Below are 17026 nucleotides of genomic sequence, written 5' to 3' on the forward strand. Positions count from 1 at the left end.
TTTCTTTATGCAGCGAAGTTATTGCCTCATAAGTCAGCTGTGAAGACTCACCTGTTGGACAAAACGTGTAAGTGCATAAACTTTTGTTGTTCACTTGTTTGTTTGTTTTTTCGATAATCCAAAAGCCCTTTTCACAAGAGATTAGTATTACATGGTGACCTTGTAATAACTCTAGAGGTTGTCTGTGATTTTTATCCTATGGGAATCTGTAATGTGGCTCTTCAACCTTACAGTCAGCAGCTGTATCTTTCTCATACAGCACATTTTTGTAATAATATATAATAGCAGAATAAATAAATCAGCATAATATAAGTTGTTTTGTACAATTATTGTATGTATTGTTTACTGGAAATTTCTATGAAAGGTTTTACTGGATTGATGTATTGATGTCATGGGTGCGCATGAGCCACATCCACATTCAGCTTTTGTGTATGGATTCTGCTTTAAAACAAATATTTTGTAGAGATTTACTGCAGTTGCACCAGCTATTATGGCAACCCCTAACTGCATAAATTATGCCGCTCTTTCTGGATTTGATAATCAACATTAACTAGCCAGTCAAAAATGTCACTTACAATTAGTGGCTCACTGAACCTTTTACAAAAAAGAGCTCAAGAATGGTGGCGCCCACATTGTTGGCTTTGTCAAGCCAACATAATAACTTGCATAAATGCACGCGGCACTAATAAAATACGGTATTCCTTTCTTTATAACGCTCAACACTCCAGTCCAGTTGGTGGCGGTAATACACAATAAGTTGACTTGTCATCCGCCCTTAAACACCAGAGAAAGTGCTCAAGAGAACCGCGGCTTATCAGGATCTTCTGTAAATAAGGTTAGTGTGCATTACTGTATTGATTTTAATGTGATAGGGTGTTTTACTCTGAATATAACGCTGTCCGGTTTACTTTTGGAAAGACACCAAAAGCTCCCTGTATTGGTTTTGGTCAATGAATTGGGAAAAGGGCAAGCGGTTGAAACGACTGCTCCATGCCTAATGCACGCGTTTACAATTTACGTTTTGTGTTAACCATGAATTACCCATGGCTTTATTATAGTAAGTAGCAGTAATCATGTTTTGGTATTAAGAACCATTTGTTTTACATAGGATATACTGTTTCGATATATCATTGTTTTTTTATTTTGTTGTCGAAAAGATACACTTTAGCGCTCTTAAGTGTCACAGTTAACACGCCAGACCTTGTATTACTTGCGCTGTGAGAGAACTTTTCAAACTTTTGTTATGTTTTAAATGAAAAAGCAAATACTTTAAAAAGTAAGCTCATGTCTCCACCTAGTGCGTAAGAAGCGCTGCAATAATATTTTCATAAAACGAAAACCATACTCATGATGAAGTAGTTTAAATATGTTTATTATGGTTTGTTCAAATAACTTACAATGTGTTGAATGAGAGAGATACTGCTGACTGTGTCGGACCGCGTGAAGCTCAACGTGTCGCCATAAACAAGTCCCATTAAAAATTGCCGTTTAAAAAACCTCACACCAGAGGGACAGTTGTGACATGAAAAGTTAAAATTAAAGGTGCAAAAGAGGATGTTTGTTTTATACATTTTTGCAATATTACTTGAAACTGTCTTTACTAAATGATAAAAGACTATTTATTAGCTGCACTGAAAGTAATATTATTAATATACGTCATCTGTGCACAAGATAGGGCCTTAAAAACAACAGCCAATTCCCCATGCGGTCATAGCATAAGCGATTGGCCCTCTGGCTTGTCAATCACTGCCATTACGATCCTTGTGAGAGACGTGCGCGCTCCAGTAACTAAACACAGGCGACACACGCATGCGCATAGCGCATGAAACTCCGTCTTAAGTTTCGTTTTATTTTCATTGTCGATCCTGCTTTCCTCCTCGAATTTGCACCACGGTAGAGAAGAAACTCGAAGGAGGACGCAAAAGAAAGACTTTTTTAAGCCGCTGGGAATAGGAGAAAATTGTCAGAAGAACGTAATGTAAACAGAGTCGTTATTGGAGAAACATTTCAACGCTGGAGAGCAATGAAGGAACAGAGAGGTGTAAAGACAGACGCGCAGTTCGCAAAATTCTTCCCGACAGGTAACAGTGATTATTCTTTTGCGGAATAATTATTGTTGTACTGTTATTCAAGTATATTGACGTTGTTCTTGTACTGTAGTTGTAAGGCAGTGACCAGTCTGCTACATGCTAGTTGAAATGGGAGTAGCGTAGACTGATCTAACGTTTTAACGTCTTATTTGTTTATTATCATCATTTCACATAATGAATCTGACGCGGGTCACGCGACACAGCATATGCCGGTGTTAAACAAACACTCGTGTTCAAATATTCGTGCACGAGTTTTGGAAGGCGTTCCCTAGAAATGAGCTGTGAAGGAGGGAGGCTGTTCTTACGCATGCGCTCATTTAAAAAACTCAGTAACCGTTTTTGGATTCTCAGTCGGCGAAAAACATCCTCTTTTGCGCCTTTAAGTATTGGTAAATTCCATGTACAAACACTCAACTGACTTTCCCATTGTAAAGATCATCCGATCATCAACACAAAATGATTGAATATATCTTCATATATCAAGCCACTTCTTAATTTCATCCTCACACTGGTTCATACATGGCAGGAGTAGTAAATATTAACTGTTTAAATCATGTTTTATGCGTGCTCCCAGTACACTGTTTTCTACCGGCTGGCTTTTGAACCGGAAGTCTCGCACAGAAAAGGAAATACGTCACATCACTTACTTCCCGTTTGAGAAAAAGATGGATAGACCATTTAGCTAGGGCTGTCACGATTATGAAATTAGTTTGACAGTTAATTGCCTAATAAATTGTAATGATTATGACGATTAATTGTCTGTTTTATTGCTTTGACATTTAATTTTTTGTTTGTTCATGAAAAATGTTCACACACTTTTGTGATTATTTAAATTAAATCTTTTGCAAGGTTTACCTAGCAGTGAATATTAATACACATAACACATATTTAAAATTAATTATTTAATGATAATAGCTCATACTGATTATCAAAGTTTTGTAGCATTTCTGTAAATGCTGTTTTTTTCCACCATATTAAATGGCTTTACAATGTATGGCATTACACTGTCATTTAAGGTATGTCATCCGATACGTTAGGGCTGCACGATAAATCGCATGTGATTGTGATTGTCACGCGCATCACATCAGTAATCGCCAACAGCTGCTTTCAGATGGAGCGGCATTAACTGCACAGAGCCGTGGTTCACTGACAATCGGGACAATTTCGCATTAATTATCGCGGACGTATTGCCTGCGATATGTTCCCAGCTTGTCGGTGGGACTACGGCTCAGCAAACATTCCCAGTGAGACGATTATTTAATCATTGTGACAGCCCTACTTTCAGCAGTAACAACATAAACAAACTGCTTTTCTCAAACAAACGTAACTTCCGGTAAACTCTGCAAGAATCAATAACAACAGAGTCCTTTTAGAGCATTTATATGATAATATATGATAATCTAAAAGCAGAAAAACAAGTAGAATACCTTAGTTCAAATCATAGCTAAAGCGTGTTAAAAACTAAACCGAGCTAACATCATTGTAAAATCAGGTGTTTTTCAAACATGAGGATGCGTCCTAGGAAGGCTGCATATCATGGCTGCCCTGTCATACCGCATTGTTGAAGGACATCCACTGATCTATATAAATGGCAGTTTGTACCAGCCAAAAACTAGCATTTTAATGAAAACTCCTCAGTCAAGACATGTACAAGACTTTGCTATCACATTGTTTATGCAGATTGCATTTTATGAGCTTGATGAAAGTGATTTAAGACTTCATTTAAGGTGCTATTTTACTCAAAAATGCTAGTTTTTCAACAAACAAATCTGTGAAACATTATAAACCTTATTATACTGCTTTATTTTGTGAAAAGTTCTTTATTAATACATTTCCTTCTGTATTGCATTTGTTTTTTACATTTAGCATACAGGTGCACAAATACTGGTTCATTTTTATTTCATTAATTCAACATTGTGTCAGAAGCTGATGCTATGGGGGCTTCTTCACCTTTCGGTTCCTCTAAAGCTTTATAGGGTAACACCAGTGCAGTGACCAATGGAGGTCATGACACAGCAGGTATTAATAGTGTCCTTTTTAGGCGTTTTTTGCGCCATTGACTTTAGTCCTCCTGGGTTTAGTTGGTCAATGGCGTAGTCTACTTCAGTTGCAAAATTGCAACGCATCTGAACACACCTCGTTTTCAGAGCAAGCAGGCCCAAATGCATTTGCTATTTTAACAACGTGGCGTGGCGCTGGACGTGAAATTAATAACTCTGCTGGGCTGAAACTAGCAAAATATCTTATTATGTGAAAAATATTAATTTGTTTTGACAGGTCTGTTTCATCGAACACACAGGGATCAAGATTTTTTTTATCTTCAGTAAAGCCCTTTATGAATTCGAGAAATAATTTCTGTTATTCGACAAGTGAAGGTCCACTTCATCATATGCAGAATGATTAATGAAGACACTGAGGATCAAACAGGTTGGTGTCCATTCTTGAGTCTTCATTAATGATTGATGGAAAAACATTACTGTTGATATTATGATATATGAATGATACTGTCTGTGAAATCAAGACTAAATACTTGTTTTGTTTATTTTTTGTTTAATAAAAGACCAAATGGAACCGGAAGAATCATCAGCATCAGGATCATCATATGATTCCATAATGGCAGAAAAAACTGATTGTTTGCCAATCAAAAACACGTTTGCAAAAAGAAAGCAAAGAACAGAAGCCATCAAATATTTTTCTTGTCTTCATTGTGGAAAGGGGTTTAAAAGGAAATCTTGCCTTGTGAAGCACATGATAACCCACACTGAAGAAAAGATTTTCACCTGCCCTCAGTGCGAGAAAAGTTACAAAAGCAAAGAATCACTTAGAGGTCACATACGAATTCACACTGGAGAACGTCCATACACATGTCTTCAGTGTGGAAAGAGTTTTAGACAGAAATTTTGTTTTAGAAGCCACATGAGAATTCACACTGGAGAGCGCTCACAACCATGTTCTCAGTGTGAAAAGACTTTTAGACAAAAACAAAATCTTAAACTCCACATGAGAATTCACACCGGAGAGCGTCCATACCCATGTCTTCAGTGTGGAAAGAGTTTTATGCATAAACATAGTCTTGATTACCACATGAGAATTCACACTGGAGAGCGCTCGCAACCATGTTCTCAGTGTGGAAAGAGTTTCTCAGATCCAAGTAATCTAAAACTCCACTTGAGAATTCACACCGGAGAGCGTCCATACACATGTCTTCAGTGTGGAAAGAGTTTCACACACAAAAATAGTCTTAATAACCACGTGAAAATTCACACAGGAGAGCGTCCATACCCTTGTCTTCAGTGTGAAAAGAGTTTCAGAACCAAAGGTAATCTAACGGTCCACATGAGAATTCACACCGGAGAGCGTCCATAAAAATGAGTTCAGTGTGGAAAGAGTTTCAAAGATACAGGGCAACTAAAGGTCCACATGGAGAGCGCTCACACACATGTCCTCAGTGTGTAAGGAGTTTCAGACAAAAAATGACACTACCCATGTCTTCAATGTGGAAATTAGCTGATTTGGCTGAAAATGGCAAAAAGCTTGTTTCCAGACATTTTAAAATGCTTTCAGACTGCCAACATATTTGCTGCTTTATGAAGCGACCATGCCTCTAACTCTACGTATATGCTATATGTATATCGCAATAGTGTGTCAGAAGCTGGTGCTATGGGAAAACAATTTTTTTCTCTCTGATACTGAACCCTATTGGTTAATGTTTGTGAAAATCACAGAACAATGAGCATGTGCAGCTACGCAATGCTTGTTCCTGTTACCTCAGAGAACCTGGATTATGTGAATAACCTTATCATTCCAATTCGATACAGTTTACTATCGCGTTGCATTAACGCTATGGGAAAGTATCCCATCATGCCATGCCATGATGGACTTCTGCTGAGTTCAGACTGCACGATTTTAGCCCTGATTTTAACTCGCAGACAAATGCCCGAAATCAGTCAAATCGATGCTCGTGCATGCGAATCACACAGTGTGAATTATAACAGATGCGTTCTGAGTAAATCAGTGAGATATTAATCAGGCTTAAATATCTGGACCTGTCGGCGATTCCAAGTCATGCTGTGTGAAATGTGTTTTAACTGACAATAACATCGGCGATAATGAGAGAACAACATACAGGGCAGCTGGAAGTTCGGGGAGGAGTCTCTCCAAATATTTCCTCCTCCATAATCTTTATTTCTTCTTCTTTCTGCTGCAAATGAGCGCACATGCAATTTTTATGGTAAGCTGCTTGCGAGCTACCATTTTAAAAAATAATTCCAGTCTCACATGAAAACTCTGGTCTTGCACGCGTGACCTCGCGTTGTTTCCTTTGCGTCACTTCTCGCGTACGTTTGGTTGTGAGACGTAGTTTGCAGACCGGGACAAAGTTATCAGCGATTCTTCTTATGGTAAAGTCATGCAGTATGACAACCCCTGTCGCCAATCCATCATGCAGTCTGAAACGGCAGCGACTGAACGCTACCCCAGATAATCACGCAGTAAGAAAACATCTGTGACCTGACTATCATGCAGTCTGAACTCGCCATTAGAATGCATTTGAGCAGGAGATCGAGCACTTATGGCCCATGTTAACCCAGTAGCAACAGTTCGGAGGTTTCAAAGCCCATTGCTTTAAAGTATAATTAGCATTTTTGCTAGGGGGAGGACAGGGACATCAAAGCTACAAAATCTAATAAAGGTGGAAACTAGGGGTGGCACGGTTCACAAAACCCTCGGTTCGGTTCGTATCACGGTTCTATGGTCACGGTTCACGGTTCAGTACGGTTCTTGTTGTTATTTTTTTCTTAAAATTTTTAACACTCCAGAAATGTATTATCTTATTAATGTATTAATTATCCATAATTTAGGATACAGTATTAAAAAAAGTTATATCATGTAATCATGCACAAACTGAATTTGACTTTAAGCACATTGGACCATCTCTGAGGAAAGCCAGATGAGATTTTGATAGAGCAAGAGGGAAGACATTGATGATTTCAACATGCTTTTCATTTATTTGGCAAAAAAGAGAATGTGTATTGCCATCTACATAAACTTTATGTGCATTTTTAGCACACAAAGATAACTTGCATTAATTAAAATGCCAACTTCAGTGTAGCTCTTAGATTTATCACTGAGAGGCTGCTTTAATACTGAGAATTTATGTGGACGAGAGAGAAACATAACCTTTGCACCTGTAATATTAAAATCTCTTTAAGTCTCTTTTGTCCACTTTTGACCACTTCTGATTACTTTGAGGGGCAATTTCTGAAATAAGATCGCGCAACTTTCACACGCTAGCAAAATGAAACTACGCGGAAATCAGCCGCTTTAATTTTATCAATGAAAGGCTAAAAATAGCGCTGAATATGAAAAGACGTAAAACATTGTTGTCAGTACCTCAGATTAGATAAATGGTCGGAGAGAAGGCGATCTCCTGTGGCTGTTGGAGCATATTCAACCCATAGACTGCAGTTCTATCTATTGTTTTATTTCCGCTGTCATCATAAGTAACATGAAATAAAAATATGTTTCCACACACCAAACTTATACGACGCTGGCGCATCCTCCAACTGCGGGCAGACTTCCCTTTCTCTCCCACTTGCCATTTCTACACGTAACATAACCCGCAGTACTTATACTCCAAACCAGTCACCTCTTCTTTCGCGCGAAAGGGAAACACGCTATCTGAGGTCACATACAGGGCATGAGACTACATTGCGCATGCCATGAACCGTTGAACCGTGCGGTACACACGCGCTCCGAACCGATACAAGCGAACCGAACGGTTCGGATTTTTTTCATGGACCGTGCCACCCCTAGTGGAAACATAGGACCAGCCGCCGCCTGTATGTCGCTATGGATATCCCTAGGAGGAAGCCATACCTGAGTGGGCTCTCAAGCCCTTTGGAAACACTACATTCATCCGTGTTGCGCATTTATCCAAGGAGTTTTCCCATTGCGTCAGTTACTTATGCAACGCTTAGTTCCCTTTCGATGCAGTTCACAATGGGAACAAGTTATTTCAAAAAGTTAAGTTTTAGGTTAATGCAGATAGCACACTCAGAAAAGCTGTCACTTGGGCAGTACCCTTTAGGAAGGTGCTAATATGTACCATTTATGTAGACATTTAATACCAATGTGAACTACCAATGTGAAAACTACAAAAAATTGCTTTACGGCAGACCTACAATCCAATCAGAGCCAGGTTTGCTGCAGTAGGCTAAATTATTTACGACAGTGGAAATTGACAATTCCGCTTCCAATCTGTAGGGGGAGCAAAGAGCAAAAACTCTTTAGTGTTGCTTTAATATGTTCTACTTTTAAGATTGCCTTAAATGTGCATGGTAGCCTCTAGAAAACTTTTGTAAGAATGTTTCCTTAAATGACTTTTATAAATTTCCTTACATACATTTTATTTTACTGCAGTACATTTTCATTCAGTTGCTTATCACTGATGTTATGTGACTAAAATTAATTTTGTATGTATGCAATGAAGTTTATCATAAATGTTTTTCTTATGCTGGTTGAAAGTCTGTACCTGATTACGATCAATAAGTAAATTCGTCCACTGGTACATTATAAAATGCAAGGTTGAAACGTTAAAAAAGCCATTCAATTTCAGACCTTTTGCCCCAGTCACAGGATTTCATGTAATGGTCTAGTTTTGTGATAAATCCTTTACATTATTAGGGATGTTAACCGATGACCGTTTGACCGATGGTTGACCGTATCAACGTTAACCGGTCAAAGTTGTCGGTTGTCGGTTAAAAAAAGGGATCTGTAAATTAGGCTATTATAGACAGTGGACTAAACCTTACAACAGTTAGTCATCTCTTTCTTTCCAAGATCATTTTGTGTGAAGTGAACAAATCCCTCACACTCAGTTTTTCATAACTGGTCTGTTTGTACTTTATAAACCAATAAAAAAACATTTGGCGCGAGGTCACTGCGTTTGGTTTCGCATGCTCACAAGGTTTGCAAAAAGTAAATGCTACAGGCTATTTTTTGATAAATTCCTTTATTCGAATAGTAAATAAAATACAGCGATAAAATAATTAAAATTAAAGTCTCTCCTGGTTGTGTTCCAAATTATTAACATTTATGTCTTTTAGGCTAACAGTAAAGTGCAGAGTAAGATTTGTTTCTGTAAATCCTCAGCCATGATTTTTACCACTTTATTAAGTTTTGCTTTGTAGAAAGCTTTTCTTTAAAGTGAATTTCGTTTTGTATAAATTGTATCTTAATTTTAATAAATGTTTCATCAACCAAATGCATGTATTTAATAAATAAAAAGCAAATATAGCAGAGTATATAATTACCGGTCCGTGCATGAAGGCGCCGGCACGGCGCGTTCACTTGCATTGCATTGTTAATTAGAACACACCTCATCATAAATAAATAAAACTCAGCGTAGGCCTATATGCCTCATACAAGCATTAAATATCTTTGCTGCATTTGTTCTAGAACAAACACAGTGCGAGACCTGCTTTGGCCGGTGCGTCTTTTACACATTCTGAAGGTGCCCGTTTAATCCATTGGTTTTATCGTGTTGCAGTCTATTAGGCAACATTCCGCATAAGATGGGTTTAGATTTGGAAATACATTACATCTATATTTCAGTGGTAACAGAAAAGGTGATGATGATCATCCTATGTCTTTATTATTACCACCCCAAAGTAAAGCGCAGTCTCTTCTGAGCTGTCATTTTCTTAAATGAGCCGCGGCAATTTTCAAATGAGCTTCACAAACGCCTTTATTTTCAAGTTCAACGCGATCACCTAGTACCTAAACTATTTCGAAACTAAGCACGGCGCCGCGTTTGCGGGACTTATGTTTCGCGCTGTAGGGGATTTAAAAAGTGTTGTGAGGTCTGTGTGTGTGTGTGAGCCGGAGGCAGAGCGCAGAGAGATGCAAGTTGCGAAATTGCAGGCGCGGCTCGAAATGGTAGGTATGTGACAAAAAATATAAATACTAGAAAATTCATATATAATTATAACCATATGATAGATAATAAAAAGAACTTTAACATGGTTTTTAAATTATTAAAATCGGATAATTATTAAGAAAGTTATGGAATTTTTTATCTCGAAAATTAGGAGGCATTTTTGTACAAAATTAAAACAATAAAACTATGAAACACTGTGACCTCTTCCGCTTGACCAAACACTTTAAAATATCATAACTTCCTCATTTCTTGGTCTATTTGCATAATTCAAACACCACATTGTAGGTAATTAAAAGCCCAACAAGATTAAGATGACATCTTTTTAAAAGATATATAAAAATGTTATTATTTTTGATTAACCACTAATTAATGAAACCCAGAGCATCAATCCACGCATATCTTTCCATATGAAATCAAAGCCCTCTCAAATAAAATTGCTGTATTTTTATATATTAAAGAAACATTTAATTGTTTCTTTAATATTTCTTAATTGACTAATAATGCTGGCGAGCAATTTAAATGGTCAGATATTATTAATACATTAATTGATGATTATGTTATTTATCATTCATAAATCAATAAATGCATGCATGTTGCATGCATGTATTTATTTATATGTTTGACAAAATTATGCCAATAATGTAATCTAGAGAGTCTAATCCTTCGTTCTGTATGATTACTTTGAAAAATACTGCACGGATTGATGAAAACGGAGAAGTTTTGGAAGCCAATATGATTGAATGGGCGATTCTGCTTTTGACAACAACGTCACTTGCGGATCTTAAAAAAGCACATGGGAATGTTACAATCAATCCCAAACTTCACCTAATTCAAGTTAAATGTATATTCTATCAAAAGTATTTGGTTTGAAACAAAAAAATACTCGCCTTCATAGAGGATTTCAATGTCAAACACGAGATAAATTTTGCTTCGCTTATAACTTTCTTCTTACGACAGCTGTCTTGGAAATTCGAACGTGAGAATCAACGTGAGGAAGTAATTTATGTCACTAGTATATGTGCTTTAGAGGTATTCACAAAGCAAATATATGACAGATTTCCTAAGTCACCAACGTGTCTGGCGCTGAATACCTGCTGGGAACACAGCCGTGGGAACAAAGCGCTCCTGCGTATTACGTCATTTTGTCACATACCTATGGCTGTTATTTTAAATAGCATAGCATATTTTAAACTAATAGGCCTATCGGTTAACCGGTTTCAACCGGCTAATGAGGCTCGGTGGCCGGTCAAGAAAAATTTTCGTTTTCGCCATCCCTATATTATGAATGAATGAATGAATATATTGAATAAACAATATACAATATGAAGGGTGGATTCCTGAGCCTACTTCCTTTTTGTTATACCTTTTTGAGTGGTTTCAATTATTTATTATTCAGTTACTAATCAATCACCAAGCAGTTTGCCCTTAAAAGACGTCTTGTATCTGTCTAAACAGTTAGTAGTTCATAGTTCATGAACTCGTTCATATTTTAGGGGAATGTGAACTGAACGTACTGTATTACTGCCTGATGAACCTTACTGTGAACTTGTCCATTCTGGTGTTTGTGAACAGCACGCTCTCTCGGTTTAATGTCGTTTAAAAGGATGCCAGATTTCTATAAAGTCTTCCAGCAGAAAACCCGGCTAAAACACTGTATACAGGCCTTAATGTGTATCGGAAAAACACCCAATCTGGCAACACCAGCCACCAGTGTTTCACCACTGCATGCATCATCAAAACAAAAAGCAGCATGAAGTTGACAGAAGCATGTAGGCAACAAAGCAGCAATGAGTTTTTTGACAAGGTCGGTATGGATGAGGATGGGAAAAATCTAACATTTCTGTGCAAACTTTGCCCGCCAGCTCTCAAACAGAAAATCAGTAATTTGGTCACATCCATTGCTAACCTGAAACGGCACATTGAACTTAAGGGGGTCGCACACCGGACGAGAAGCGCCGCATCGCGTCATGCATCTAAAAATCATACACATTATGTGCTATAAATGTACACACACACATTGACGCTGCTGAAATCCCTGCCGCACCACAGAGAGCCAGTCACACAGTTTAACATTAAATAACATCATATTTGTCCCAAATCATCAACAATTAACACAGGCTGCTAACGCATATTTTGGATCTTGAAATAAACTCTGACTAAGCTGACGCCATTTAACATGCACAATCAGCATAATATAAGTTGTTTTTGAACAATTATTGTATGTATTGTTTACTGGAAGTTTAGGTTTTATTGGATGGATGTGTGGATATCATGAATGCGCATGAGCCACATCCAGATTCAGTTTTTGTGTGTTGATTATGCTTTTATGGCAACCCCTACCTGCACAAATTATGCCAGTCTTTCTGGATTTCATAATCAACATTAATTAGTGGCTCACTGGACGTTTTACACAAAAGAGCAAAAGAATGGTGGGGCCCACATTGTTGTCTTTGTCAAGCCCACATAATAACTTGCATAAATGCAGTCGCATTCCTTTCTTTGTAATGCTCAACACTCCAGTCCAGTTGGTGGCGGTAATACACAATAAGTTGCCTTGTCAACCGTCATTAAACACTACGAGAAGAAGAAGCTTTTGACGGCGACTGGACGTGCAGAAGTGGTCAAGAGAACCGCGGCATATCAATATAATCTGTAAAACAGGTTAGTGTGCGTTACTGTATTTATGTTAATGTGATGGGATGTTTTACTCTGAATATAACGCTGTCTGATTTAATTTTGGTAACGTTAAATAAATTAATAAATTCCCAGTTTAGTCAATAAATTGGGAAAAGGACAAGAGGTTGAATCGACTGATCCATGCTACCGAATCCACGCGTTTACAAACGTTTACATTTACTGTGTTACCCATTAAGGCAGTTAACCATGGTTAATTATAGCAAGTTGTAGTAATCTTGGTTTGGTATTAATTACCATTTGTTTTACATAGTATATACTGTTTCAATATTTCATTGTTATGGTAAATTTTGTTGTCGAAAAAATACACTTTAGGCTCTTAAGTCCCCCAGTTCACACGCCAGACATTGTATTACTTACGCTGTAACTTTTCCTGCTATCGATTTCAGCAGTAACAACCTAATAAAACGGCTTTTCTGGAACAAACGTAACTTCCGGTAAACTCTGCAAGAATTAATAACAACATAGTCTTTTTAGAGTAGTTTATTTCTGATAATCTAAAATCAGAATAAACAACAAGTAGATTACCTTAGTTCAAATCATAGCTAAAGCGTGTTAAAAACTACATCGATCTTACATTACTGTAAAATGTGTCTTATATAATGTATATAAAAGTGAGCACTTGTGTGCACAAAGCACATACAGCCTGTGAAAAAAATTAAACAAGAAGAAACTCAAATGTAAACTGTAAATGACTGTCTTTACACTCTGAACGCCCGCAACATATATCATTGATCATCATTATTGACTGGCTGAGGTGCTACACGTTAAACACTGTATCAGGTTTTCTAATGGAAGGTTGAAATCTTCATAATATATGTATCTTTGCTGAAAGTATACCCAGATCTACGCTGAGGTGACAATGGGAGAAGTGCCCTTTGTGTGCTTCTTGGATATAATTACAACAAACGGTGTATCAATGCCTCAGAAAGCGAGGTGAACAACTAGAATAATAACACTTGATGATAATGAAACTTTCATTTTGTCATGGACGCCGGGACTTTCATGCGACTGTGCAGAGTGCCCATATGAGGCGAAGTTATACTGTGTCTCTTAGTCATTATATTTCATTACGAGATTAAATTGATGATTTTTAACAAAACAAAAACTACATTGACTCATTTTACAATCCCACTAGCAAGTTTTTTAGACAAAATGTTTGATTTCACTTTTATGTCATTTTATGTCATTGAAACACGCTATGATATTATAAAATATTTTTTTATGATTATCTATTGAGCTAGAATTCTGACAAAACATTTTAAATTTGAAATGCGTAAACTTGTATTAGAGACATTTTGAAGAAAACTGAATTTGGTGTTAAAATGTCTTGATTTTCTTGAAAACCTTAAGCTCTATTTTTAAAACAGAATATTTAAAGTGTAAAAATTCAGGACAAAAAAATTGCCCTTTGAAAATACATATCTTAAAAAATACATTACTTTTTTTCCTTTTTTTTTTAATAAAGTTTATGCATTTCAAATTCAAAATGTTTTGTCTCACTTCTAGCTCCATAATTAGCAAGACTATGGTTTTGAGAACATAAGAATTACTTTTAAAATAATTTTTTGTTTTTAAATAAATGTAACCCTGCCTGTGACACCCAGCTGAGTACCATCCCAGGGGCAACCTTCCGATCTCTCTAATGAAGCCAATAAGGAAGTAATTGAACTGCAATTCATCCACTGACCGCTAGAGGCTGGCTCCAAAAGGGAGTCAATTCCCATAGACCTCCATGTTAAAATGGCCATCTTTAGAGCAGAAAAAAGCATGTTTACAGCCTGGTACAAAATTTGTTTTTGGTCTATATAGCTAATTTTGCCCTTCATGACAACTGTGAGGGGGGTGAATTTTTTCTGTAACTCATCCGTTTAAATTATATTAAGCCTTAAAGTTTTGCATAATTAAGGGCGTGGCCATTTGAGTGATGGTTGAACAGCCACTGCTGTTACTAGAATCGAGCTAGGTGGGCGTGGTTTCAGCAACCATCCACCTCAGCTTCTCCCACGTCCCGCCTCTTTACACATTTTTGGATATCCGTGAGTGATAGCGCGCGGTCAAGATGGCGATGGCAGGCAATGCCTACTTTAAGCTTTAAAAACGATCTTCAGAAACCTATGGGTGACGTCACAGACACTACTTCCATCTTTTTTTTACAGTCTATGGTACCATCGTGTCAAACATGGAAATCAATGTGCATTCGAACTTTGATGCTCTGGATTTGGAGACTTTATTTGATATTTGTAAGACTGTCCGTGAAATCAAGACTAAATACTTGCTTTGTTTTGTTTTAGATCTAATGAAACTGGAAGAATCATCAGCATCAGGATCTTCATATGATTCCATAATGGCGGATAAATCTGGTTGTTTGCAGATCAAAAACACTTTTCTAAAAAGAAAGCAAAGAACAGAAGCCAGCAAAAATTTTACTTGTCTTCATTGTGGAAAGGGGTTTAAAAGGAAATCTTGCCTTGGGAAGCACATGATAACCCACACTAAAGAAAAGATTTTCACCTGCCCTCAGTGCGAGAGAAGTTTCAAAAGCAGAGAATCACTTAGAGGTCACATACGAATTCACACTGGAGAACGTCCATACACATGTCTTCAGTGTGGAAAGAGTTTTAGACAGAAATTTTGTTTTAGAAGCCACATGAGAATTCACACTGGAGAGCGCTCACAACCATGTTCTCAGTGTGGAAAGACTTTTAGACAAAAACGAAATCTTAAACTCCACATGAGAATTCACACCGGAGAGCGTCCATTCCCATGTCTTCAGTGTGGAAAGAGTTTTATGCATAAACATAGTCTTAAAAACCACATGAGAATTCACACTGGAGAGCGCTCGCAACCATGTTCTCAGTGTGGAAAGAGTTTCTCAGATCCAAGTAATCTAAAACTCCACATGAGAATTCACACCGGAGAGACTCCATACCCATGTCTTCATTGTGGAAAGAGTTTCAGATACAAATATAGCCTTGAAAAACACATGACAATTCACACTGGAAAACGACCGTTCCCATGTCTTCAGTGTGGAAAGAGTTTCAATAGGAAAGCTAATCTAAAACTCCACATGAGAATTCACACCGGAGAGCGTCCATACACATGTCTTCATTGTGGAAAGAGTTTCAGATACAAATATAGCCTTGAAAAACACATGACGATTCACACTGGAAAACGACCATTCCCATGTCTTCAGTGTGGAAAGATTTTCCCCCAAAAAATTAATCTGACGATTCACATGAGAATTCACACCTGAGAACATTTATACCCAAGTCTTCAGTGTTTAAATTTGCTGATTTGGCTAAAAAATTGCAAAAAGCTCTTTCACAGACATTTTAAAATGCTTTAAGACTGCCAACATGTTTGCTGCTTTATAAAGCGTACGTTTCTCTCACTCTATGCTGGTTGTTATTTGTATATACACTCACCTAAAGAATTATTAGGAAGACCATACTAATACTGTGTTGGACCCCCTTTCTGCCTTAATACTACGTGGCATTGATTCAACAGGGTGCTGAAAGCATTCTTAAGATATGTTGGCCCATATTGATAGGATAGCATCTTGCAGTTGATGGAGATATGTGGGATAAACATCCAGGGCACAAAGCTCCTGTTCCACCACATCCCAAAGATGCTCTTTTGGGTTAAGATCTGGTGACTGTGGGGGCCATTTTAGTACAGTGAACTCATTGTCATGTTCAAGAAACCAATTTGAACTGATTCGAGCTTTGTGACATTGTGCATTATCCAGTTGGATACTCCATATAACTCAATGTACAAACCAGTAATAAGCTTTATTTTTGCAAATGCCTACTAAAGGAAGGACTATACAGATAAAAATTAGCTAGTAGCTAAATCTGGTGCAGATCATCTTTTCTCTATCTGAGATTAATGTTTGTTCGTGAATTGTTCTTGATTAATAAAGAAATAAAATAAAGGGTTAATGGTTCCACATTGTTATAAACAGTAAAAATGAAGGCATGATTATATGATGCCATGGTTTGCATTAAAACAAAATGTTATTTTAATAGAAGTAAATGGGGCAAAAACAGTAAATGAGGAAAATAATACAATCTGATGCTGCTCAAAAACTAAAAATGCATCAACGCTAATGTTTTTACTAAACTTTGACATGCCCAAGACTGTGAAAAAGGTTTTCAAAAATCCAGTCCATTATCACTTTTTATATAGAAAATCAGTTATTCTGTGTGTTTTCCCCAAATCAGTAAAATCACTTATGAACTTGGCAATCAAAGTGTTAAAATCATGAAATTTTGTGAACATTTGGTAGTTATGATAGTAA

The 17026-nt window shown here is 37.2% G+C and overlaps 2 protein-coding genes across 2 annotated transcripts; both read left to right on the forward strand.

The window, feature by feature from the left end:
* The first annotated feature begins 4369 nt into the window (after positions 1–4369).
* LOC135779580 (uncharacterized) lies at positions 4370–6782 on the forward strand. The gene is made up of 2 exons (XM_065290349.2): positions 4370–4517; positions 4651–6782. The coding sequence occupies exons 1-2, from the start codon at positions 4487–4489 to the stop codon at positions 5454–5456; spliced, it is 837 nt and encodes a 278-aa protein (XP_065146421.1). The 5' UTR covers positions 4370–4486; the 3' UTR covers positions 5457–6782.
* A 5827-nt stretch (positions 6783–12609) lies between these two features.
* On the forward strand, positions 12610–16675 carry LOC135779835 (uncharacterized). The gene is made up of 2 exons (XM_065290748.1): positions 12610–12690; positions 15018–16675. The coding sequence occupies exon 2, from the start codon at positions 15023–15025 to the stop codon at positions 15977–15979; it is 957 nt and encodes a 318-aa protein (XP_065146820.1). The 5' UTR covers positions 12610–12690; positions 15018–15022; the 3' UTR covers positions 15980–16675.
* The last annotated feature ends 351 nt before the right edge of the window (positions 16676–17026 follow it).

Source organism: Paramisgurnus dabryanus, chromosome 10 (assembly GCF_030506205.2).
Source record: "Paramisgurnus dabryanus chromosome 10, PD_genome_1.1, whole genome shotgun sequence".
Taxonomy (NCBI): Eukaryota; Metazoa; Chordata; class Actinopteri; order Cypriniformes; family Cobitidae; genus Paramisgurnus; species Paramisgurnus dabryanus.